The sequence below is a fragment of the Lemur catta genome, chromosome 1 (genome assembly GCF_020740605.2).
Source record: "Lemur catta isolate mLemCat1 chromosome 1, mLemCat1.pri, whole genome shotgun sequence".
Lineage (NCBI taxonomy): Eukaryota > Metazoa > Chordata > Mammalia > Primates > Lemuridae > Lemur > Lemur catta.
In genome coordinates, this window is record NC_059128.1 from 65,882,138 (window position 1) to 65,905,936 (window position 23,799).

The window sequence follows — 23,799 nt, forward strand, 5'->3', positions numbered from 1 at the left end:
TCAGGCAAACAAGACCACTTGAGCAAAGGAACAATACAAGGGTAATAAAGTGAGGGTAGTGGGAACTAAGAACAAATAAATGGCATGGGACCAGATTATGGGAAGCTTAAAATCCAGGTATAAGCCACTGGTCTTCATGCAGGAAACAATGAGCCATTTTAGTTTCCTGAGAATGTATTAGCCAAGTAGAGAAAGTGGGAGCTCAGGCTGTGCAAAACCAATCCCCAAAAGTGTAAGACTACTTTGTCTTTCACCTGAAAGATGTCACATACTTACGTGAAAGTTCATTAAAAGGTGGGGGTGTTAAGCAAGAGAGACATTGCACCTGGAAACCAGGAGTTGGGTCCCACGTACCAATTCCGGATGTTTAGTCCCAGTCTAGGATGTTACCGACTAGTTAACCAAATTTAGCAAAGTGTCAGGTGCTCGCTCACTGGATTGTTATGCTGGTGATTGGGCCTTGTTTCAGTGAGGAAAAAAAGATGGGAAAGGGTGAGAAAGTGAAAGGGGAGAGACGTGGGGAGAGGTACAGGTCCGAGGATAGCTCCCAGACCCTAGCGGGGTCGGGGGTCGGGCGGCCCTCAGGGGCCCCCCGGGGCCGGCGCCTCGGGCGCGGCGCGTGTGCTCGCGGGCGGGGCGCCCCGCGGCCGTGGGCGGCCAATCCGGGCGGGCGTCGGGGGAGGGGCGGGGCTTGCAGGCTCGGGCTCCGCGAGTCCTCCTTTTTGCACACACACGAATACAAAGAGCCATACGACCTTCGGGTATCCTTTTTCCATTTTTTTTCCCTCTTAATCTTGTGTGCGTTTTCAACATTTTTAAAAATAGAGATCTGTGGCAGTGCTGGGGTGAGGAAACTGTTGCTAAGGGGAATTTGCTCTTTCCCCCATTTCTTTTTCTGTCTCTCTTCCTCTTTCTTTTTCCTAGTCAAGGTTTCAAATATACCAAGAAGTTGAGACGCAGGATGGCCGTGTACTAACTACCGTTTCCAGCCAAATTTATAGAGATTTTTTCTTTTTGTTATCACATTTTAAGAACTGGTAAATTTTTGTGGTTGAGGGATTTTAAAAATTTAGCCGCTTGGGAAGTATAGATTTCTTTTTTTAAGAGGGCTGAAGGGATAATGTAAATTTCTGCCACAGGCAACGTCGAACGAAGCAGAGAGAGATTTGAGGCTCCCCTCCTCACAAAGCCGTTGGCGTGCGCGTTTTACACACTCTCCCCCAGAACCAAAACCAAGTGGCTGGGATGTGGCAATTGTCCAAGGCCAATAGGTTAAAAATATTGGGATATTATAATTGAAACACTCATTTCCCTGGGGAGGAGGGGAGCCCTTCTTACAGTGTGTCTTGCATACACATTTTCATTAGGACATTTTTATGTGTGTGTATGTGTGTGTATTTCTTGAAACAAGTAATTTCGTAAAGATTTGTCTTGGGGGTTATTCTTTGTGTATATGTACAGTATGTGTATATGTGCCATATCAGATTTTATTTTCAAAAGTGATTACCTTTGGTTTTATGTGTGCAAAATAGCCCCTTGGATGTGAATTTTTTTGTCGTCTTCCTAAATGTGATCAAAACAGGATTTCGTGTGCAAAGTAGAGCATAGAAGAAATCCTATGCTTAGCATACTTGGGCACTTTCTGCGTGCGTTTACTAAATTTTTCTGCTCCTCTTCTAAAGCATCATATTAGTGAATAATTAAATAACTGCCAAGGTGTATGTAGTCCACGTGGCAAATGAGAGTAGGCAATTTATTGAATCTGCGGTCAAAGCCTTCTTTAGTGACTGTTTTGCCTAAGTGGTTTTGCTTTTTATTGTCTCACGTTCTTAAGTGTACAGATGTGTATATTTTGGCCTTCATGTGTGGTTTGGTTGATGTGTTCAGAAGGCAAGTTCTCTCTTGGCTTTTTGACAAAATGGTCGTTTATTGGTTGAGATTTGTTTGAAAAGCTTCACAGCTGGCAAAGTATCAGGAAAAAAACCCAGTCAAGTCCAATTCTCAAAAACTATTCACGGTGGTGGTGGTGGGGGGGGACCAAGAGGAGGCAGAGGCAAATAATAGGAGGGATAACAAGTGCACTTTGGTTATCTTATTGCATTTTTGGAATGAAAACTTTCTCCCTGTGTCTAAGAGTCACAAAGAGAAAAGTGTATGAATTAGAGGACAAGAAGCTCGGAGCAGAGCCTCCAGTTAGAGGAGCCCTATTCTCACTTAATTCTGTTACAGAGCCACTGTCTCCTCTAGGAGTTACGGAAAATGCCCATCTCCAAATCTGTATTTGCAGATTGGAGTTAAAGCACAGGAAATTATGTGAGGTGATGAGGGAGAAACTGGAATGTCACAAGTGTAGTAGCAACCAGGAGGTAAAAAAAAAAAAAAAAAGGGGGGTCTACTATGGAGTTCAAATTTCATTACAACAAAACCTCTGTATGATGATAATACATTTCCATTTCTCAGCTAGTGTGTTACTCTGGTTCAAGGAGTATTTAAGACTCCTAAGTAACACTTGCAATAAAATTATTTGTACAAAATCTTGAAATTCTTAACAAGTGGCCCTGGTTTCTTACCTGAATTAAATGTATTTTTATTACCTAACAATGCAAGTTCAGATCAGTGCTTAATAAATACTGGTTCGAAGGTGGATCATTCTACAAGTTTAGACCTGCATGTCTTTGAAATCTAGTCAGATCCTAATGACCTTTGTGATTGTCATAGCAGTGATGAGAGGAATTTTTAATGGAGTTGTACCCTAACTCTTCTGCATCACTGCAGGTCATCACATACACTTTTTACTTCACTTTTTAGCTTCTCAGAAAAGGGAGAGCTCTCCTAGAGCAGTACACAGCCTGTGCCCTTGACTTCCTAGGGTGATTTCAGTATGTAGGAACCTAGGCACATATCCACTGTCCTCTGCTTTTTCTTTGTAAGAAAGAGGAGAACTCCTGGCACGAATATATCGTTGGCTTGGCCTTTTTTCCAAAGCTAAGTAAAACTAAGTTCAGTTGATTTTGCGTGGGAATCCTCAGGACCCCTAGAGATGAAAACTTCTTTGAACTAAGAGGAATTGCTACTTTGCAAGTGATATCTGAAAGATTTGTAATCAAGGCCAGCAGGAACTAAAAGCTGGCCACCACCAAACGTATAAAGCCGATTTGTGGCGACTGTACTTATAATCGTGTACACACCGCTTTGTGAACAGCAAAGCACAAAAGCGAGTAAACAAAAAAACAAACTAAAGATGGCGTCTGCCGGCCTTGAAAAAGCCTCGCAGTCGTGTCTCTCCCTGAAGAGGCCCCTCCCCTCCCTGGCTCCTTGAGTGACTGTGAATTGCGGCCAATCGTGTCCCTGGTTCTGCGCCCCTCACCTCTTCCAAACGCCAATCACCCGGAGCCAGAGGGCGAGCGGGGCGGTGCCTCCTCGCGTGCGCGCTCTGGGCGAGTACACGGGCCGGCGCCGCGGATTCTTCGGTCTCCCGCGCGCCCGCCTCGGCTTCGCTGTGTCAGCCGGCGCGGTAACGCGGGGCACACGCGGTGGAACACCCGTAGGGCTGCTAAGGCGGGACCCCTGCGCCGGTTCCCGCGGCGAGCGCCGCCCTCTGCCCGTCTTCAGACCTTTCGTGGCCACATAGTTTACCTGCGGGGACACAGCGAGATCCCTGAGTGCATCTCGGACCGTTCCACTCTCCACCGCCCTCCTTGAATTACCCCTTTCCCCGGGACCTCCAGGACACACTGTGTGGTTGGGCACAGTTGCATGTCGCTCTGTTCCTTGTGGCCTCGAGAGCAGTGGCCGATCTCTGGGGTTTCTGCGTCGCTGCGATCGTTTGCCTGTAGCTGAATCACACTGTCTCATCGGAAATGATTCTGCTGTCCCTGGTGTCTACCTTGTCATCTTTGACTAATATTTAATCAACTAACATTTACCGAGGCCTCGCTGGCCAGGGAGAGTTCTAGGAGATGGTTTTTCATTTTTTAGTTTCTCCAGAAATGCAGTTAGAGTCTTTTACGTTAGGCTCGTTTATATGAAAACCTGAAACAGCAAATTTTAATCTTATCAACTTGCACTTTAGCAAATGTGAATAAAAAGCACTGTGCTATGCTGGGTTAAAAACTCTCGTCCTACTATACAAGTATACTTGGAATTTTTGGATTCCATGGAATACTTTTGTTTAAGACCCCGTTATGGCCTCTGGGTCTACAGGCTCTTTTTTACCACTAAAAATGAGGTGTGGGAAAATAGTGTTTTATGGTATTTGCTTACCTGCCTTTGTGTGATAAGGAGTTCATTTCTGATAGAAATGGATTTTGAGAGGACCTTTTGACAAGTGAGCCATTTTGCACCTTGAAGTGGAGGAGTAGGGCTGAACAGCACAGCAGGAGCTTTAGGTGTCCATTTTCCTTATTTATTTCTTAAAATGAAGATTATGATATGAATTGCCATGCTTTCGGTAATCACATTTAAAGAAGTCCATTGCTAGCATGACCCTGAATGAGTCTAGGGCCCATTATAAAAACATATATCATCTAAGTGATACCAAATCATACATATCTATTAAATAGTGAGAAAACTTTTATTTTTCATAGTTTGGAGGTGAATTCAGTCAAGCAGAAAATTCAAACTCAGAACGGGGAGAACATAAGCAAGGGAACTGCCAAGAGTATGATATATTTAGTCCTAACAAAAATACATGTGACTTGGGAGGAAAGGGATAGTTAAAATTATGGACAGTCTCACCCTGAACTGTCTGTCTAAAGCAGATGAATTTTCTTTTTCTTTTTATCTAAATATTTATGAAAAAATATCAAAATGATTGAAAAGTACATTTTCCAGACCCATTTTACAAGTATTTGAATTAGATCAATACTGAAATGAACCCCAAACACATATTAATATTTTTATGCAAACCTAAATTTGACATCTACTGTCATGTTGTGTTGGCAATTCATCATAAAATTGAAAATCTTTTTCTTATTATCCAATTCTAAAAGTTGATAGCATTTTGCAAAAGGCATGTATATTATTCTATGGTGGTTAGTCTTAGTTTATTCATCTTTTCTCTTGAACAAAAATATGAACTCTTGGTTTTCAAATAAATTATCTAGCAATCTGAAATTGCAGAATTGATAGTATTAATAATTTAACAATAATGATATAGATATTACTAGTGTTAACCACTGCTTTGCCAAACATTCCATGGATTACTGAATTAAATAGTTATGCATTTTGAGAAGTAAAATAAAGATATCAGAATAAAGTTGGGTATGTTAATAATGTTGGCAGTGTTGAGTGGGCTGGAGAGCCTTAAGCCAGTGATGGAAAAAAGCAAGAGTCATTATGTCAGGTTTGGAATGTTAGAGGAGAAGAACTTAACAGGTTGTAACAACAGATAATACAGTAGTGTCTATAATAAAGTTCTATTAACATTTTGAATTATTCATACTGAGAAAAATCTGTCTCCAAAGTAAAAAGAGTGTCTGTACAGTGTACAACTTACTTTCCTCTCTCCACCCCAATAAATCTTTGTCCTCCTGCATTCATCTTTTTCTTCTCTGAAGACAAGGGGAAGAGCTTGCCCTCCTTTCTTATATTGGGAGGCTCCGTGCTAGAAGAAAACTTATATCCTTTCCTAATGTCTTCATTCATTATTTTCTTACGGGCCATTTTCCTTCTGCTTTTTAAATATACTGAAGCTTTCTATCTCTTGAAATACTTTAGTCCCTAAAGCCCCTTCTGACTTCTTTACTGTTTCCTTCCTTCCTTTCATAGTTAAACTCTAGAAAACTTGACTTCATATCTTGCTTCCATTTTGTTTCCACCCAATTCCTCTTTCATTTACTGCATAATATTACCTTCATTACAAAAAAAAAAGCCTCTCTGGTCATCACCAATAACCATCATGGACAAATAAAATTTATTTCCTTAATTTTCATCTTTTTTAACCACTCTGCTGCGCTTGTCACAGTTGATTAGGTCCACTTTCTTGACATTTTTCTCTGCTTTGGCTTCCATACACTCGTTTTTCTCCCACCTCACTGACAATTCTTTCTCAAGTTTCTCTTTTAATGAAGCCTCTTCCTTGGATTGGCTTGAAGTGCTGTCCTTGGCCTTTGCATTTCACACTTTACACTTACCCTTTGGAGAGCTCATTCACTCTCTGAGTTTCAACTACCATCATCCTCTTGCTAAAGATTCCAAATATGCATTCCAGCTCTGACCTTCCTTTTGTTTTCGTTTTTCAGTCCCAGTTAGTTGTTTTCAGGACTTTCCACTTAAACATACTGCCATCAGTTGAAATTTAACAAGTTAAATAAATACAGTTCTTCTCTAACATACTGATGCCTCCTCTAAACTGCCTCATTTTTATCATTGTGTGGGTGGTACCATCCTGTGACTCTCAGGTTTATAATCTTGTAGTCGTCTTAAATAACCAATATCTCTACCCCCTATATTTACTAAGTAAAGAAGTATCAGTTCTTCCTCCAGGATTTTGAACTTTCATATCCACAACCCTCATTCACTTACTTCTGGGTCACTTAAAGAGTCTCCTAATTTTTTTTTTTTTTTTTTTTGAGACAGAGTCTCACTCTGTTGCCCAGGCTAGAGTGCCGTGGCATCAGCCTAGCTCACAGCAACCTCAAACTCCTGGGCTTAAGTGATCCTCCTGCCTCAGCCTCCCAAGTAACTGGGACTACAGGCATGTGCCACCATGCCTGGCTAATTTTTCTATATATATTTTTAGCTGTCCATATACTTTCTTTCTATTTTTAGTAGAGACAGGATCTTGCTCTTGCTCAGGCTGGTCTCGAACTCCTGAGCTCAAACTATCCTCCCGCCTCAGCCTCCCAGAGTGCTAGGATTATAGGTGTGAGCCACCACACCTGGCCGAGTCTCCTAATCTCTTAACCATTCCACTGCAGGTATCTAAGAGGGGAACTGGCAAACCTACAGTCCATGGGCTAAATCCAGCTTGCCACCTGTTCTGTATGGCTTACCAGCTATGAATGGCTTTTACATTTCTTAGATAAATAATAAATATCATGTTTTTGTGATATTTCAGTGTTCATAAACAACATTTTATTGGAACACAGCTATGCTCATTTGTTTACGTACGGCTTCTTTCATACAACAATGCGGAGTTCAATAGTTGTGACAGAAACCACATGGCCTACAAAGCCTGAATTATTTACTATCTGATCCTTTACAGAGGAAATTTGCTGACTCCTGCTCTAAGAGTTTCCTTAGCTTGGTTTCAAAGTCCTCTGTCAACTCTCTTCACCTTTCTGTATAAGCCCCTTTGCTCTAACCTCTCACATGCAGCATGTTAAATCCTATGATGTTTGTTTTTTTCCTCTCTAGAATGTCTTACCACCCTACCAGTTCATCGTATACGTGACTCAAGGATCAACTGGAGGCTTTTCTTCTATAAGAACTCTTTCTTAGCGTGATTTCATTCTTTTGATCTTTCCATTATTTTGAACTAACACCTCAGGAATTTTTCATTTTATGCTATATTTTTAGGACTTGTATTTTGCTTTGTTCTTTAGATAGTCCATGTTTAAAACATTCCATGTTCTTTAGACATTCCCGTTTTCAAAAATGCTGTAAGCTCCATGTGTATAGGGACTTTGTCTTCCCTTCATTTGAGTACTTAGTAGGTGGCAGTCCACTTTGGTGAATCATCCTTTACCATGGCCTTACATATAGAGAATTTTTAGAAACTGGAAACACCTCTTGTTTCTCCCTCACTTGCTTGCCTTTTCTAAGGGGCATATATGCGGCTAATGAAATTAGTATTTTGTTGGGTTTTTAATCACTTGCCCAGCATTTAAGTTGTTGTTTGGTTAGTAAATATAATGTAAAATGCTCCTTTATTACTGCCGATCCCAATTCTTTCCATGTCTTAGAGTTTAGGTGGCAGACTATAGCTGGGGACAGGGAAATTAAGTCAGCAATAGAGTCCATGGAAATCAAAAAAGAGTTATTTGAATTTTGCTACACTACACTGTAGGTTTTTATACATAGGTCCATTTAAGAAAACATCCAGGCCGGGCGCGGTTGCTCACGCCTGTAATCTTAGCCCTCTGGGAGGCCGAGGCGGGTGGATCGCTCGAGGTCAGGAGTTCGAGACCAGCCTGAGTGAGACCCTGTCTCTACTAAAAATAGAAATAAATTATCTGGACAACTAAAAATATATATAGAAAAAATTAGCCGGGCATGGTGGCACATGCCTGTAGTCCAGCTACTCGGGAGGCTGAGGCAGGAGGATCGCTTAAGCCCAGGAGTTTGAGGTTGCTGTGAGCTAGGCTGACGCCACGGCACTCACTCTAGCCCGGGCAACAAAGTGAGACTCTGTCTCAAAAAAAAAAAAGAAAACATCTATTTGTTGCCCTGAATGTGACATTCTGAAATGGACATAGTATGGTAATATACAAAGTAGAAAAGCAGAAAAGAAATTGAGGAACAAATTGAACTCACAATAGGAAAATACATTTAGCATTAAAAACTAGCAGTTAAGTATTAATATTATCCATAGTCTAAGGCCAAGTCATGATAGTAAGTACATTGTAAATGCTCTGCATTACCTTTCTAATTTGCATCACAGAAGGTTTTATACCTATAAATACGTCCTTGTAGAGTTGAATTTATTGTTACTTAGAAATTTGATATTAAATTTAGGGGAAAATTTCCCCAAATTCTATTTGAAGCCACTGCATTTTATTCAAGATTAGGGAATCAGGATGGGTGTCTGGAAATGAGCACAAAAGGTTACAAGAATAATCATAATATCATCCAGCTACTGTATGTGGAGCACTGGCCATGTGCCAGCACCCTAGAAGTGCCTTACATACATTACGTGTTATCTTCATGAAGACACTCAAACTAGGCAGTGATGAGAAAACTGGGACTCAGAAAAGTGAAATAATTTGCTCAGGTTCACATAGCTCATAAGTGGTACAGCCAAATGAGAACTTTTTTTTTTCTTTTACCTACAGGGCAGTGCTGTTTTGGAAAGATGACCAAAGAAAGACCATGGAAGGGGAAGGGGAAGGGCTTGAGGCAGGCACAACCCTGGTAGGGGGGAAGGCCTCTTGTAAGAAAGTGTAAGCGTGTAAGGCAAGAGAACTGAGTGTAGCAGATGTCAGTTTGGTACCAGAAAGGGATGAGAGAACCCGGTGTCCCAATGTAATGCATCTTAATTTCTGACTTTACAAATACTAAACCCAATTGGCAAGCATTTGTATACTATCATTTACTATCACCAAAACATAACTTTCTTTTTCTCACAGCATCCATGTTATGATTAAACTCCTTGCATGATGTTGGTTAAAACAAACAAACAAACACAAAAAATCCCACAAACAAGCCTTGCAGGAGCAGTGTAGGCCCTTATTTAGGAAGGAAAAGAATACATAAATGATTCATCTCTAAATTGGTATAGAATTGCTTAGTGCTTTCCTTTAACCTTTAGTTTTAATTTGGTTTAACCTTTAGTTTCAGGTTTAGCTATGCCTTCCAGTGACTCTAATGACAGGGAAGCTGTAAATGGAATTGAGTTAAGTTCCTGCAAAAAGTGAATAATCAGGCACAGAAAAGCCATTTCTTCAATATAAAGGGTGGAAAGAGCAAATTAAAGACTAGTCTTTAATAACCAAATGTAATTAAAATGCATTGTGAGATTTATGTTTTAGTACCTCAGAGGCATTGATATGGCCTGTTTCTGAAATGAGATTGCCGATTCCAAAAAAAAAAAGAAAGAAAACCAGCCTTCAATATATAGAAAATTCTCATAACCTCTTCCTCTCCTTTTAATTGTGATATTCTCATGTAATTTACAGGGTAAAAGAGAAATGTGTCTCTGGAGGAATTTGTAAACATACTTAAGGTTTTGTCACTTACGGAGCTTTAAGCCGAAGCATTCTTTTTCTATAATCAAGTATCATTTAGAAAATGACAATATTTATTAAGTTCCTTGGAGTGTTTTCAGTGGTACAAATCAAACCCTCCTCTTTTTTTTTCTCCTGGAGTAGTTCAGTTGCTTAACTACAGTCATTCAAAGGAGAGGCAGTTTGGCTTATTACTGACATTCTGGTTTCTCCTTTTATGAGGCTGGTCATGTGGGCAAAGTGGCAGCCTGGCTGTCAGACATTCCTGTTGAGCTTCTGCTCATCCCTCCAAGGCCATAAGAAGTGGAGAGGAGGGACCCCAGAAGTGTTTCTCTGGGCAACTGGCTGGAGGACTCAGGACAGCTAGTTTCCATTGCAGGGGCTGCAGGCCCTGGTATACAATGGAGAGCAAGGGGGCTGCACAGCCCTGGGTTACCCCACTTCAATTCCCTGATCCCATTTTTCATTTCATTTCCCTACCCGCATCCCCAAAGCATTAATGATATAATAGTGAGAGGCTACGGACATGCTGAGGGCTGCAGTGATCCATGTATTCCTTATTCAGGAGTCTTACCCTGAATGCATCTGTATGCAAATTATAGAGAGGGTAGAATCATGATTGTTTATGTCAACAAAAAGTGTTATCAGTTAAAAAATAATACAACACTAGATTGAAAGTAGCAATAGCTGGATTCTACTGTCTTCCTCCGACCTTGAAAAAGACATATAACTCCTCTGCAAGTCTCTTCTCGAGACCTGGGGTAATGTGTGTTTTCTAGTGCTGTTGTGTGGATGAGGTAACATACATGAAGTGTTCTGAACTCCTTAAGGAACGATGTCCAAGCAGTGAAATGCAATGCAGTTATTACAGTAAAGACAGTGAGGTGGAGGAGGGGGAGACAGATCTACATTTTCTTCCTTAATCTTCTAATCTTTTCAGATGCTGGTGAGTCCTTTGAGTCCCCTCTCTGCTCCTTAGATTGCAGTGGGGGGGGGGGTTCCGAGCTGAGGTGCAGGAAGAATGCCCTGTACCCTCTGAAACTGTGTTCATCAGGAAGGCCTTTGCAGGCATCACCCAGTGTGTTGTGCTAGGGGAGCGCAGGATCTGCAAATAGAAGAAGGCATCTCTCTCCCCTCCGCAGGCCGAGCACAGGAAGCCATGGACTGTGTGTGCCTCCAGGGCTTGGCTACTCCTCCTTCACAGAACCCACGGCCCGGTGCCCGGGCTCCTCTGACCACCCTTGTTGAGAAAGGAAAGTGAATCCAAAGAGGCCAGTGCTTCCCAAGGAGCTTGTGAAGTCCGGCTGACTGGAAGTCCTTTTGGATTGGCCCAGCAGTGTGAGCACAGTTGTTACTGCCCCATCAGCCATGTCCTTCAGTGCCACCATTCTCTTCTCCCCTCCCAGTGGCAGCGAGGCCAGATGCTGCTGCTGTGGCTGTAAGAGTGAGACTGGTGGGGGCAGTGCAGGCTCTCAGGGCGGGAATCCTCCTCCCAGCACCCCCATCACAGTGACTGGACACGGCCTGGCCGTTCAGAGCTCAGAGCAGCTCCTGCATATTATCTACCAGCGGGTGGATAAGGCGGTGGGGCTGGCTGAAGCCGCTCTGGGGCTTGCCAGGGCCAACAACGAGTTGTTAAAACGTCTCCAGGAGGAAGTGGGTGAGCTAAGGCAAGGGAAAGTGTCCACCCCTGACGAAGATGGGGAAAGCCGGGCACATAGTTCCCCACCTGAGGAGCCTGGGCCTCTCAAGGAGAGTCCTGGGGAAGCCTGCAAGGCTCTGTCTGCCGTGGAAGAGGAGTGTGACAGTGTGGGCAGCGGCGTGCAGGTGGTGATCGAGGAGCTGCGGCAGCTGGGAGCAGCCTCGGCTGTGGGGCCTGCGCCTCTGGGCTTCCCAGCCACGCAGAGAGACGTGCGTCTGCCGGGATGCACGCTGGCAGCCAGCGAGGGGGCCCCGCTGCTCAATCCCGTGAGTATGGCAGAGGGTTGTTGCTCCCAAGCACTTTTCCTGGCCTCTTGCTCTTTTTTTTTCCTTTTGCTTATTTATTCTTTTCCCCATCTTTAAACCTTTCTTTGTGGTAAAACAAAACAGTACCAAGTTTCCTTTGCTTTTGGAGATAGCCAGCACCCCTATTTTCTTCCTGATCCCCGAGGCTCTTTGGCAGAAGGTCATTTTTTTGGCGTGTGTGGTGAGCAGGTGCCCCTCCCTCCCTCTCAATGGCTCGCATGGCACCTTCTCCTCTGCAGCTGCCTCGGCTGCTCCATGGGCTCTGCCTCTCCTGGCAAGAGTGCCTGCCGTGCACAGACGGCTCATTCATATTTTATCGTGGGCCCTCTGCTTGCCAAGAGGAGTTCAGTACAAAGAGAGATGGGAATGAGAGGGAAGAGAGGCAGAGGTGGAGGGACAGGAGGAAAAAGTGCAAGGACAAAGGTAAAGACAGGTATAGGGAGGGAAGGAACCAAGTGGAAATGAAGGGTTGAGGAAGGAGAAAAAGTGGGAAAAAAAGGAGTGTGGAAGAAAGGTGAGTCTATGTGAAAAGAAGAGAATTTACATGGGAGAGAGACTATGAGGTAAGGTGGGAGGGAGGTAGAGGAAAGGAAATAAAATGTGAAAAAGAACTGGACAATTAAGAGTTACTAGTAAGAGAATAACATATAGGGAGAGAAGGAAGAAAAGAAAGCAGCAAGTGAGCACATTTTGTGAGCAGGAAAAGACGTAGAAGTACATTGTGCTGTTTCAGTTTCTATACTGCTCAAGGGCCACATGAGCAGGAAAATCCTGGTGAGTGGAGTAAGAACTGCGGACTGCCACACAGGGAAGTCTGAAAAGGAGCTAGAGCAACTACAGAGACCATAGAGGTGGGAAACTAACAGATGTGGTGGCACTTGAGAGCCAGCAGGAGGTCTGTCAATCTCCTCCACCTTACTCTCCGTCTGCCCTCTCTCCCTCCGCCCCCCAGACAAGGCATAGACACCCAATAAAGAGTAAAGGAGCAGAACACACAGGGTAGATGGGAGGGATAAAACTCCCAGCCCATCTGCTGGATCTGAGAAATGAATACATAAACTGCCCTCTCCCCCTCCAGTGTAACACAGCAACTGGCCACTGTTCTCCAGAAGACACCCCGTGTGGGTATGCCCACGGGTGCTCAGCCACGGCTGGGCCAGGTCAGGACGCGCAGTGGTTCGGGCCTGAGGGAGGGGGACCTGGGAGGTGGGAGGCAGGAGGGTACCATTGCCCTGGGCTGTGGGTTCTTTGAGGCAGGGAAGGCTTCCAAACCAACAGGATGGAATTAGATTTCACAGCGCAGAAAGGAGCTCACAGGTCTATAAATCTCAGCCTCCTCCCCCGCTTCTTTCTGTGTGTGTGTGGGTTTTTTTTTTCCCACTTTCACTGTTTTGTTTTCTTGGCTGCAGAGATTTCCCCCCCCTCCTTTCTTCCTCCCTCTCCCTTGCTCCCTCCTTCCTTTGCCTGCCCTGTGTGTCCTTGAGTGAGGGCACAGGCAGTCAGGGGCAAGATGAAGGTGAGGGCACAGACTGGCCCTGGGCTGGAGGGTAGGTGAGGGCACCTGTCGGTGCCAGCCTCCCTAGGGATTTCTGACTTTATACCTCCCTCCTTTGCTCTCATTTTTCTTTTATTTCACCCGTTATTGTTGTTATTGTGTTATTTTCTTGTTCCTTCTCTTGTTTGGTTTCCCTTTCTTGTCATCACTTCCTCCCCTAATCCCTTTTAGACAAAACTTACCTAGCTACATTTCTTATACCTGAGACCAAACCATAAATGACTACTCACAAATACAGCATCAGAAACATGCCTTGTCCTTGTGAGCAGCCCTGTGGTAATGACCCTGTACACACAAGAAGTACCTGCCCATCACTCCCATAGGAGTCCCAGGGAAACAAGCCGTTGACCACTAGAGACTGTGCTAGATTCTCCCCTTCTTTCTACTTTCTGTTCACTGTTCTTGGCCAGAGAATGATGGTTGACTGGGTTCCCCTAGGCCTGGCTGGCTAATAAACTATTCTTCTTTATACTCTTAGCTGGTGGATGACTATGTGGCCTCTGAGGGTGCAGTACAGCAAGTGCTGGTCCCTGCTTATGCCAAGCGGCTTTCCCCAGCCACACAACTGGCTATCCAGCGGGCAACCTCAGAGACAGGGCCAGAAAATGGAACCAAGCTGCCACTAACCCGCCCCGAGGACATGCTCAGTGTTGCTGCTGCATTGGATGGTGCCTTGGAAGAGTCAGGCCCTGGGAGCACTGGGGAGCTGAGACACCTTCTAGCATTTACTGCTTCCCCGTGCAGGACCAGAGGAAGCGGGCAGAAGAATTCCAGGCGCAAGCGGGATCTGGTACTCTCCGTGAGTGAGCTCAATTTCTATAAATTTTTCTTCAGTCTGGAGAGACAAGGAAAGAGTGAAGGGTGGGTTGGTTTTAAGCCTTCTGTAATGAATGAATGATATACTGAATCCCACTGGAGTGGGAGGGGCTAGAGGAGATTATCCTGGAACCCTAGGGATAGGCAGTTCCCCTGCTATAAAGTCAGCTTTTAGGCTTTTCCAGATAAAATATCTTCCTTTTAAAGAAAAGGGAATCTCCCAGTGTTCTAATAATCCTGATGGGATGATCTTCAAGGGATTGAACAGACTGATCACCAAAACGTAGCACTGGCAACTGCCTGCAAATTTAGCCAGTGTGCAGGGTCAGTGGCAACAGGCCCCCTGGGTGGACAAGCCAAGCTGTCTTCAGGTGGTTACAAACCTCAAAGATGCAGAGGGCCACTAGACAGCTCAATTTTAAAGGTTTAGAGAGTCTAGTCATTCCAAGAGCTCTTGGCAGGGAAGGGACTGGCCTGAACCAGGTCTCACCGAAACCTCCTTGGAGTGGCTGGGAGCCCCCAGCCTGGCAGCTGACACAGACCTAGAGATCTAGGGCAGTAGTTCTCAACCTGGGGTGCTTTTGCCCCTGGGGACATTTGGAACTGTCTGGAGACATTTCTGGTTACCACTGGTGGTGGGGAGAAGGAGGTAATGAGAATGTTATTGGCATCTAGTGGGTGGAGGCCAGGTTTTCTGCTAAACATCCTACAATGCACACAACAGCCCCCCAAAGGATTATCCACTTCAAAATGTTAATAGTGTGGAGGTTGAGAAACCTTCTTCCAGTCTTTTGGATCAACTCTGTGCCCCAAATCTTCTTTCTGATAACCATGGGGATGTTCTTCAGCCATATATTGTTCACGTTGACTGTAATGAGTTTCCATCCTCTGGATAACGGCTGATGTGAAGTAACTGGAGAGTCCTGGTTGGGAATGGAAGTCACCACTCATATCCAGCCTAACTCCTATCATTATGTAGATTCCATTTCTTCTTGTTACAAATACTAAGACTGAAAACAGCCGATTACCATTTACGCCCGCTTTATTTATATTACTTCCTTATTCCTTTTCTTTTATCTCAGAGATCCTACTCTTCCTATCCCTTTCATTTGATTTATTTTTACACTAACGGATTCCACCAGCCCCGTCGGGAAGACACCCGTTCATAATCAGTATCAACTTGTTTCTAACTTTCATTTTGAATTTTAATTACGTTCAGGGACATCTCCTCACTTATCAAGAACAGGAGATGAGTTTAGTTTCCCTGTCATGGATTTATGGCCCAATAGGGCCACTCCTGCTGCCAGTTATAGGATTTGGAGGTGTGTACCTAAAAGTGCATTTCAAGGGATTTCCCAAAACTTCATAGTGTTTAAATCATAAATACATGTGTGATAATTATAATTTGTATAAAATCAAGATTTTCCATCATTTCCATTCCACTCCTGCCTACTGCCTCCTGCCTCCAGAGAGAGGTACAGTGCTGAGGCCTGGCTTCTTCCTTCCTTTTGGAGAGCTTGGTAGAACTGAGGGACTGCTGGGAGGATAATATGCTCACTCATCATGCTTTCTCTGTTATTGTGCTTGAGAAGGATCTAGAGAACCAGTCAGGGAATTTTGCTGCCCATCGCAGAGGAAGGTTTAAAATATTCTTGTGCCAGACTATGGGTTTAGAGGGGGAGGGATAGTTGCAGATTTTCACTATTCTGATCTTTAGCTTTGAGAAGGAATCAAAGAGGCACCTCTCCAATCTGCTGGGGCTCCTTTGGATTGCTGCTAGGGACTCTGTGAACCAAAAGCACCAAACCAGAACTCTTAATTCCATGGAATGCTGCAGATCCCAGCCACCCCTTGGGGAAATGTATTTATTTTTAGCTCACTCAGGAGGTATGTGAGCCAGCAGCCTTTACAGTCTTAACACTTATTATTGTCTAGAGTATTTTCCCTTTCCACTTCAAGCCTGGTTTGATTTTTATCAGCTGATCTCTTCCAAGCCACTTGAGTTGGAAGCTATACAACTCCCTTTTTCTTTTTTTGAAACTCTCCCAAATACCTTCTGAAACATTCACCCATTCCTTTATGATTTCTTAAGTTTGGACTGCTAAGAGGTAAAATAACCATGTCAAATATTAAGCTAGTAAAACAACAGTCCTTTTTATAGAGTGGAGACCCTAACCTAGAGTTGACAGTATGTTCCTAAATTGGTATGGTCAGTCAGCCGTAGAGGCAGAAGGATAAATTGGGCATTTCTGAATATGGAGCTGAAGCCTTTAGACCAGGATAGGAATCTGTCAGTTTGGGAACTTGACTGAGGGAACTTGAGATGAAAATATAATTAGAAACAACAAAACTAAATTTAATAGAAGGAAGTGTAGAATCCAGCATTGGAGTTCAAAAAACCAGTTGCAGAATGGTAGAGACAGTATCCATGTGAAAAATGGACTTGAGGTGACTATAACCCCGCCATGAGTGAACGCTGTGACACTATGAATGGCGGTGATGTTGCTGAGAAAGGTAACACTGTCTTAGGTTCCATTCCTAGAAGTGTAGGGTTCCACTCAGGGAAGTAACGGTCCCTTTGGCCAGACCTCAACTGATGAGTTGGATTCTGTTCCAGGTGCCACTTTGTAAGAAGGAGACTGGAAAACCGGAGAGCTTCATAGTCTGATGAGGAGTCTGTCTGGAAACTATGTCAGAAAGAATGCCTGAATGACTTGGGGGTATTTAGGCCAGATAAGACTTGAGGAGTACATGAAAGCTATATTGAAATATTTCAGGTGCTATTGTGGGGTTAGATTTTGAAGCAAACCTTTTTAACAATTAGAAATGTTCAACACTAGAATAAGCTGATGCAAAAAGGAGAACCCATTATTAGATGTGTATAAGCAAAACTGAAAGACAGCTTGTTTAATGACATAAAAGGGAGATTGGGCGATATGGTCTCCCAGTTCCTTTCCAATTCACATCTCTGTTGTTCTCTATTTCTGTTTTTCAACTATGGTATGTATACCCCTGATATCTGTGGTAATGTGCAAATGTATAAAGCCATGGACAAACCTGAGGCATCTTCCTGGGTCATCAATTTTACTGGAAGATTTCAGATGACATCTTTATATTAAAATAAATACAGATATATTTTGAAGACAAATGTGAAATTTGCAAGAGTAGGAGACTTCAAGAAATGTCCACTTGCGTAGTCCTGATGTATCTTCGCTCTCTCCTTGCCATTAGGGGTATGTTCACAGAAATGTTTGAGACCCTCTGCTCTAGTGACCACATTACTCAGAAGCAGAACTAAGACCAGGGATGATCCTGCAATCCTGACTCAAATTATAAAAGAAAAGGCCCCATTAGAACATTAGAAATACTAACTTGGCTAGGCTCTCTGGCTTAGAAAGGGTATCTACAAATATGGTACTTAGACTACGGGAAGTATTCAGGCAGAGAACCCCATAGGGATGATGCTCTTTACTTCTAGGGACCAGAGGAGAGTTTTCATAGTATCCACTCCTGGCTTGATTCTGTTGTTTTTGTTTTGTTTTTTCCCCTAGAAATTGGTCCACAATGTGCATAACCACATCACCAATGACAAGAGATTCAATGGGTCTGAAAGGTATGGTCCCCTTGAGGAAAAAGAATCACAAGGTCCTTTGCAAAGGAGAGGGAAGTCAAGGGGGTGCTCCAGTACAACAATGATACTAAGGCTTTGACCTCACCATTGTGCCTTGTATCCTGTCTTAGGCCACAGAGGGATATGCCACAAAGTTGATTAGTGCTGGGTATTTCTGTTTGACTGGTTCTTTCAAAGCTGACTGCCTTAATCACTCTCTTCTCTTTGTGGCAGCATCAAGTCCTCTTGGAATATTTCAGTAGTGAAGTTTCTTCTGGAAAAGCTCAAGCAGGAGCTGGTGACTAGTCCCCACAATTACACTGATAAGGAGCTGAAAGGTGAGAAAAACTCACCTTTTAACTCCAAGTCCATCCTTTCTCCCCCACCCCTCACACTCCCACATTCTTGATCAGAGGGGAAGAGGCATAATGGAAATGATTTGGGTGGTTTTGAAAACAGTGAATTTAAAAACTTTTTTTTTTTTGGCTATTCTTCTCACCTACAATATATTCATAGGATTACCTCAAATTGCCTTTTTATTCTCCTACTCAGTCTGAAATGAAAAAGAGAGAAGTCGCTAGAACACCATCATGCGTTCTGTTTATGCCAGGCCTGAATCTGAGGTGTTACGAAGAAGTCAGAAGCCAGGCCTGCCCTTTTGTCCCTAAATATTATATCCTGGGCTTTCTACTTTGTTTGCTCTCTTCTGTTAAAATGACTGAGGAGCTAACCCTGAAGTATTATAAAAGCTTCTGCTGAAAAAGTACTTGTAATCTGCTATCAGAGTAACGACAGGGGTAGGTTTAATTGGCAGGGCTGAAGGAGAGGGAATGCAGAAGCAATTGGAGTTTTCTTTTTCCAGTGGGAGACAATCTAGAGGAGTTAGTGTTGGAGGTGGAGGTGGACAAAGAGAGCTAAACCAAAGGGGAGTGAATAGATGCTGACGCGTATGCCAAGAAAGCCCATCGTCTAAATAGTGATTCCCAACTTCCCATTCAGTAGTGTTAGGGCAGAAAAACGGGCTGAAGACCACTGCTCTAGAAGACCCTGCGTCTTGCTTCTTTCCCCACTCCCTCTCCAGGAGCCTGTGTGGCCTACTTCCTTACTAAAAGGCGTGAGTACCGCAACTCCTTGAACCCCTTTAAAGGCCTAAAGGAAAAAGAGGAGAAGAAACTTCGAAGTCGCCGATACCGGGTAGGTTTCTAAGCCTTCCTTTCAAGATACTAAACTCTAAACCCTAATAAGCCACAGTGGGAAGGGCGAGAGGACGTGGCATCTGAGAATAGGGTTGAGAGCCAGGAATGTAGGCAGAGAAGAAGGATGAGCCAATTCTAAGATTTGACTTGGGGACTGGGTTCTCTTAGGCACTGATCTTACACAGCCTTCCCCACTCAAACTCTTTTTCCAAATCCAATCTGTTCCTCTTCCTAATCTTTGTCCTGGGCTCCTCTCTTAGCTTTTTGCCAATCGATCCAGCATCATGAGGCATTTTGGACCTGAGGACCAACGCCTGTGGAAGGATGTGACAGAAGAGCTGATGTCAGATGAAGAGGACAGCCTTAACGAGCCAGGTGTCTGGGTGGCCCGCCCTCCCCGTTTCCGGGCCCAGCGCCTCACAGAGCTCTGCTACCACCTGGATGCTAACTCTAAACACGGCACCAAAGCCAACCGTGTGTATGGGCCTCCCTCGGACAGATTGCCTTCTGCTGAAGCCCAGCTCCTTCCACCAGAACTTTACAATCCTAATTTCCAAGAAGAGGAAGACGAGGGAGGCGATGAGAATGCACCTGTCTCCCCATCTTTTGACCAACCTCACAAAACCTGCTGTCCTGACTTGAACTCGTTCATTGAAATCAAGGTGGAAAAGGATGAATGAACTGTGTAGCTGCAAATAACTGGCTTCTGCCACTCCCCATGTCCCAGAAATGGACAGCCAGGGGGCTTCCCAGAGTAATGAGGTGCCCTCTGCAGTCTGAGAAAGCAATTTGCCTCTCTTCTTACCACAGTCTCCACTGGAAGTGGAAGCTGGAAGATATGGTGGGATAAAAGAATTTATCTAGAAGGGGAGAAACTCCCTCCATTGTGAATGGCAAGCCAGAAAATGCTTATTCCTCAGCATAAACAGTGCCTCAGAGGAGGAGCCTGGGATGAGAAAAGGAGGAGGATGGGTCTAAGAAACATGAGGCCTTCTTGACATATGCCCTGTCTCTGAGTTGTTTCTGCCCCCGCCCAGTTCCACCCAGGCTCTGGGGAAGCAGCCCAGGTTGTACCTTTTGCTTCCCCATGACTGCTGGTCTTGCTCTGCAGTGTAAGTAGAACAGGGCCAGTCCAGGGAAATACTGCCACCTGGTGGGCAGTTTCAATTATGGGCTTGATTCTTCTGAGCAAGAGAACATGGGTTCAATGTTTGGGAATTGGGATCTAGATGTAGTAGCTATTGTTTATTGAATCATATAAGGAAGATTTTACCATTCCTGTCTTACAGGTGAGCAAATTAAGGCTTAAGGAGTTCCCATATCTCACCGGCCAGCTTCTCTCACACTGTGTGACCAAGCTGAATATATAGCTTTGTAGCTATTTCTTAGTCCTGTTAGCCAGGCTGCATTTTAGGGAAGAGCTATGTGTATGTGTGCACACGCACGTTTTGACTGGATTGAGAAGTAAAAATGACTCCATATTCATTCATGCAGCCATACAACAAATATTGATTGCTTACTAATGTCAAGGTACTGTGCTAGGTGCTATGGATACACTGATAAAGGTTAGATGCTGATCAGAGGTTCTGTTGGCTAGTCAGGAAGCCAGGCAATTGAGTAGGCAATGAAATGAACTATGGTAAGGGTGACCATGCGGGCATGCAGGGTGCTATGGCAGGGGTAGCTAACCTACTCTTGCAGTCTGGAAAGGCTTCTCAGTGGAAGTAATGTTTAAGCTGATTCCTAAAATGGGAGGAGTTAGCCAGGAAAAGGGAAAGGGAAGCTGAGAGTGTTCCAAAAACAGGAAACAGCAGGTAAAAAAGTCCAGAGGCAAGAGATTATGGACAAGGTCCAATTCTACTGCGGACCAATTTTGGGAAGGGATAATGCTAAGAGGAGAAGCTGGAGAGGTACAGACCTTGTAAAACATCTTAAAGAGTATAGACTTTAGCTCAAGGGCAGTGAGAGATCATTGAAAGGTTTTAACCTTGGAAATGAAATGATCAGTTTTGTGTGTGATCGGACAGTCCCTTACTTATGATGGTTCAACTTAACGATTTTTCAGCTTTACAATAGTGCAAAAGTGATACGCACTGGGTATGCTCCTCATCTTGCTGTTAGGTTACATCCAGATAAACCCATTGTAAGTTGAAAATATCTTAAGTTGAAAATACGCTTTCACCTTACGATATTTTCAGCTTACAGGGGGTTTATCGGATAAACTTTATCCAGGTGTAACCCCATCATCAGTTGACAAACGTCTGTATTGGAAGAATCACTTGACCTCAGGGTGGAAGATGGATTGAAGGGAGCAAGCCTTGGCTGGGATACTTCTGCATTGGTTTAAGAGAGAAAAGATGGTGACCGGACATACATTGTGATGATGAGGGAAGGACTGATTTGAAAGATATTTAGGAAGCAGAATTGACAGAACTTGGTGACTGATAGGACTTGGTTGGATTTGAGGTTAAGAGGGAAGGAGGACAGAGGGTTGATGCTCAAGTTTCTGGCTTAAGCAGCTAAGTGGTTAATGATGTCATTTACTCAGGGAATGCTGGAGGAGCTAGTTTCAGGAGGCAGGGAAGATGAGATCAGTTTAGTGTTGGGGGCCTCTGAGGCAACCCAGTGGAGATGCTGGTAGTCAGTTGAGTTTTTTGGTCCAAGAAAGTCTGGATTAGAGATATGGATTAGGCAGTCATCTGTGTAGGCAGATTGTAATTAAAGTCTTGGGATGAAGAGGGCCTGTGGAGATCCCAGCTCCAGTTCAGACTATGGAGTGGCTACCCTGGGGTCATGAGCACTGCTGGAGTATGCTGTGTCAGAGTACGCTTCCTCCCCTCATTCCTCTCTACTTCCTGTTATCCCCTGAAAACACAGGCTCTTCGTCCCAACTGTGCCCACTGTTGCCAACCACTAGCTCTTGGATGGGCCTCCTTTAATGGCTTCTCAACTTTTCATAAGATTTAACTCTCTTATCCTTACCCCGAAGGGTCAAAGCCAAATATTAGGGGCTATGCGGATATTTTGGATGTGAGTAATTGAAAGGAAGAATCTAGGTTCTCCTTTCCCATCTGGAAACAGGAAAGGAGGGAAAGCATTATGGTTAGTTCTGAAGATGTTGCTCACAGCAGTTTCTAGATGCAACCTGACAGCTCCCTCTCTTACGAGTGCTTTCAGTCTTCCCCGCTTCCAGCCTGACAGTAAACTCTCCTCAAGATCAGAGAAAAGCTGTAGGCTTGACCAGGGAAACAGGCTGATTCTCAGGAGAGAGAAGGCCAGGGAGACAATGCAGCTAGAACAAAAACACCAAATAGTTTGTGCCAAATTAATTTCCCAAAAGATATTAACCTCCTTTCTTTCCCCATTCCCTAAGGCTACAATAAGACTATAAAAAGTGTTCAAAATGTTGATATGAAAACAATATGCATGATTTGTTTGCATATAATTTTCATACTCATTTACTATCTAAATACAAAGGAGTCATTTTACTTCTCCATTCTATTTCCTCCACCCCTTTCCCCTGATGGGCTAGTCTGGGCAAAAAAATTAGTTGGCTGGTATTTAATTAGGTATGTTTAGCTTCAGCCAGGGTTTCTTCTTTTCTTTATTCTTGATCATTCTAGAATGGTCAGTATCAGCCTCTCTTTTCCATCCTGACCATTTTCACTTGCTACTTACTCTAAATGACATTTCTTTTCTTCCTCTTAAGTTAGTACTTACTCTTTATCATCAGTCTTCTGTGGGCCAACCAAGGGGGAAGCGTATTCACCAGCCCTGAAACCAGGCCTTCGGTGATCCCCACAGTCACCTGAAATATTTGCTAAAAATCTCATTTCCCAACACCAGGGGGTGTCTGTCTATCCCTCTATCTGTCCAACCCTTAAGGTAGAGGTTAGTTCCAAACCTTTTTCTCATTCCATTTCACTGCTTTTCCATACATGCTAAATCTCCCTTCCTCCCTCTAAAAGTAGAGATTAGTCCCAAACCTTTTCCTCACTCCTTTTCACTGCTTTTACGAACACACAAAATCCCTCTTCCTCCCACCCTCCCTCTCCACCATCACAAAACTTTGGGTCCAGAAAGTGGTGTCTCTTTATTGCAGTTTATATGTCTCTCATTCTCTCTGGACAAACTTGCCCTTTCCTTTGTCTATGTATCCTTTGGTCTCTGCACCACCCACACTCCTCTTTGCTCTGGTTCTCCCTTTCTTTTCGCTACTTCCACCTCTCTATGTGCGCTTCCTCGCCTTTCAGGGCTGTCTTTACATACATACACGTCTGAACCTCTTTATGAATCTGCCTTTCTTCCTTCTGTTTGTCTCCCTCTGTACGGCTCTCTCCCTGCTTCACCACTTCTGTACCAGTCTGTCTCTATCTCTTCCCCAGTCCCCACACTAGGAACAAAGTCACGGTGTTTGCGCAGAACATGCCTCCCCTCGCCCGGACTCGGACCGTGACATTCCACCGTGCTCCTCCGCGCATTCCAGCTGCAAACAAAGAGTCCCCGTCCCCCTTCCTCCCCACGCTTTCCTGTTCCAATTCTTGAGTGTCGTAGTGGCAGCTGTCCAAACTGCCCCTTGCCCTCCTCTCCCGTCCGGTTCGCAGATCTCCACCTCCAGGACAGTTAGCACTAGCGACCCCCAAAACAGGCACACATCAGAGATCCCTGCGCGGACACCCCCGTCGCTCCCGTACACACCGCGCTCCGCCCCTCCGGGAAAGTAGATCC

The 23,799-nt window shown here is 44.2% G+C and overlaps 1 protein-coding gene across 6 annotated transcripts; it reads left to right on the plus strand.

Moving 5' to 3' along the window:
• The first annotated feature begins 696 nt into the window (after positions 1 to 696).
• On the plus strand, positions 697 to 20,073 carry C1H14orf93 (chromosome 1 C14orf93 homolog). Of its 6 annotated transcripts, XM_045525769.1 has the most exons (8): positions 726 to 761; positions 10,828 to 10,833; positions 11,030 to 11,855; positions 13,928 to 14,248; positions 17,817 to 17,878; positions 18,110 to 18,213; positions 18,957 to 19,069; positions 19,332 to 20,073. In XM_045525769.1, the coding sequence occupies exons 3-8, from the start codon at positions 11,256 to 11,258 to the stop codon at positions 19,749 to 19,751; spliced, it is 1,620 nt and encodes a 539-aa protein (XP_045381725.1). In that variant the 5' UTR covers positions 726 to 761; positions 10,828 to 10,833; positions 11,030 to 11,255; the 3' UTR covers positions 19,752 to 20,073. The 6 variants fall into 6 exon arrangements, with proteins under 6 accessions (XP_045381717.1, XP_045381725.1, XP_045381740.1 ...); XM_045525761.1 differs by having other exon boundaries at positions 697 to 761; positions 10,828 to 11,855; XM_045525784.1 differs by lacking the exon at positions 10,828 to 10,833 and having other exon boundaries at positions 743 to 761.
• The last annotated feature ends 3,726 nt before the right edge of the window (positions 20,074 to 23,799 follow it).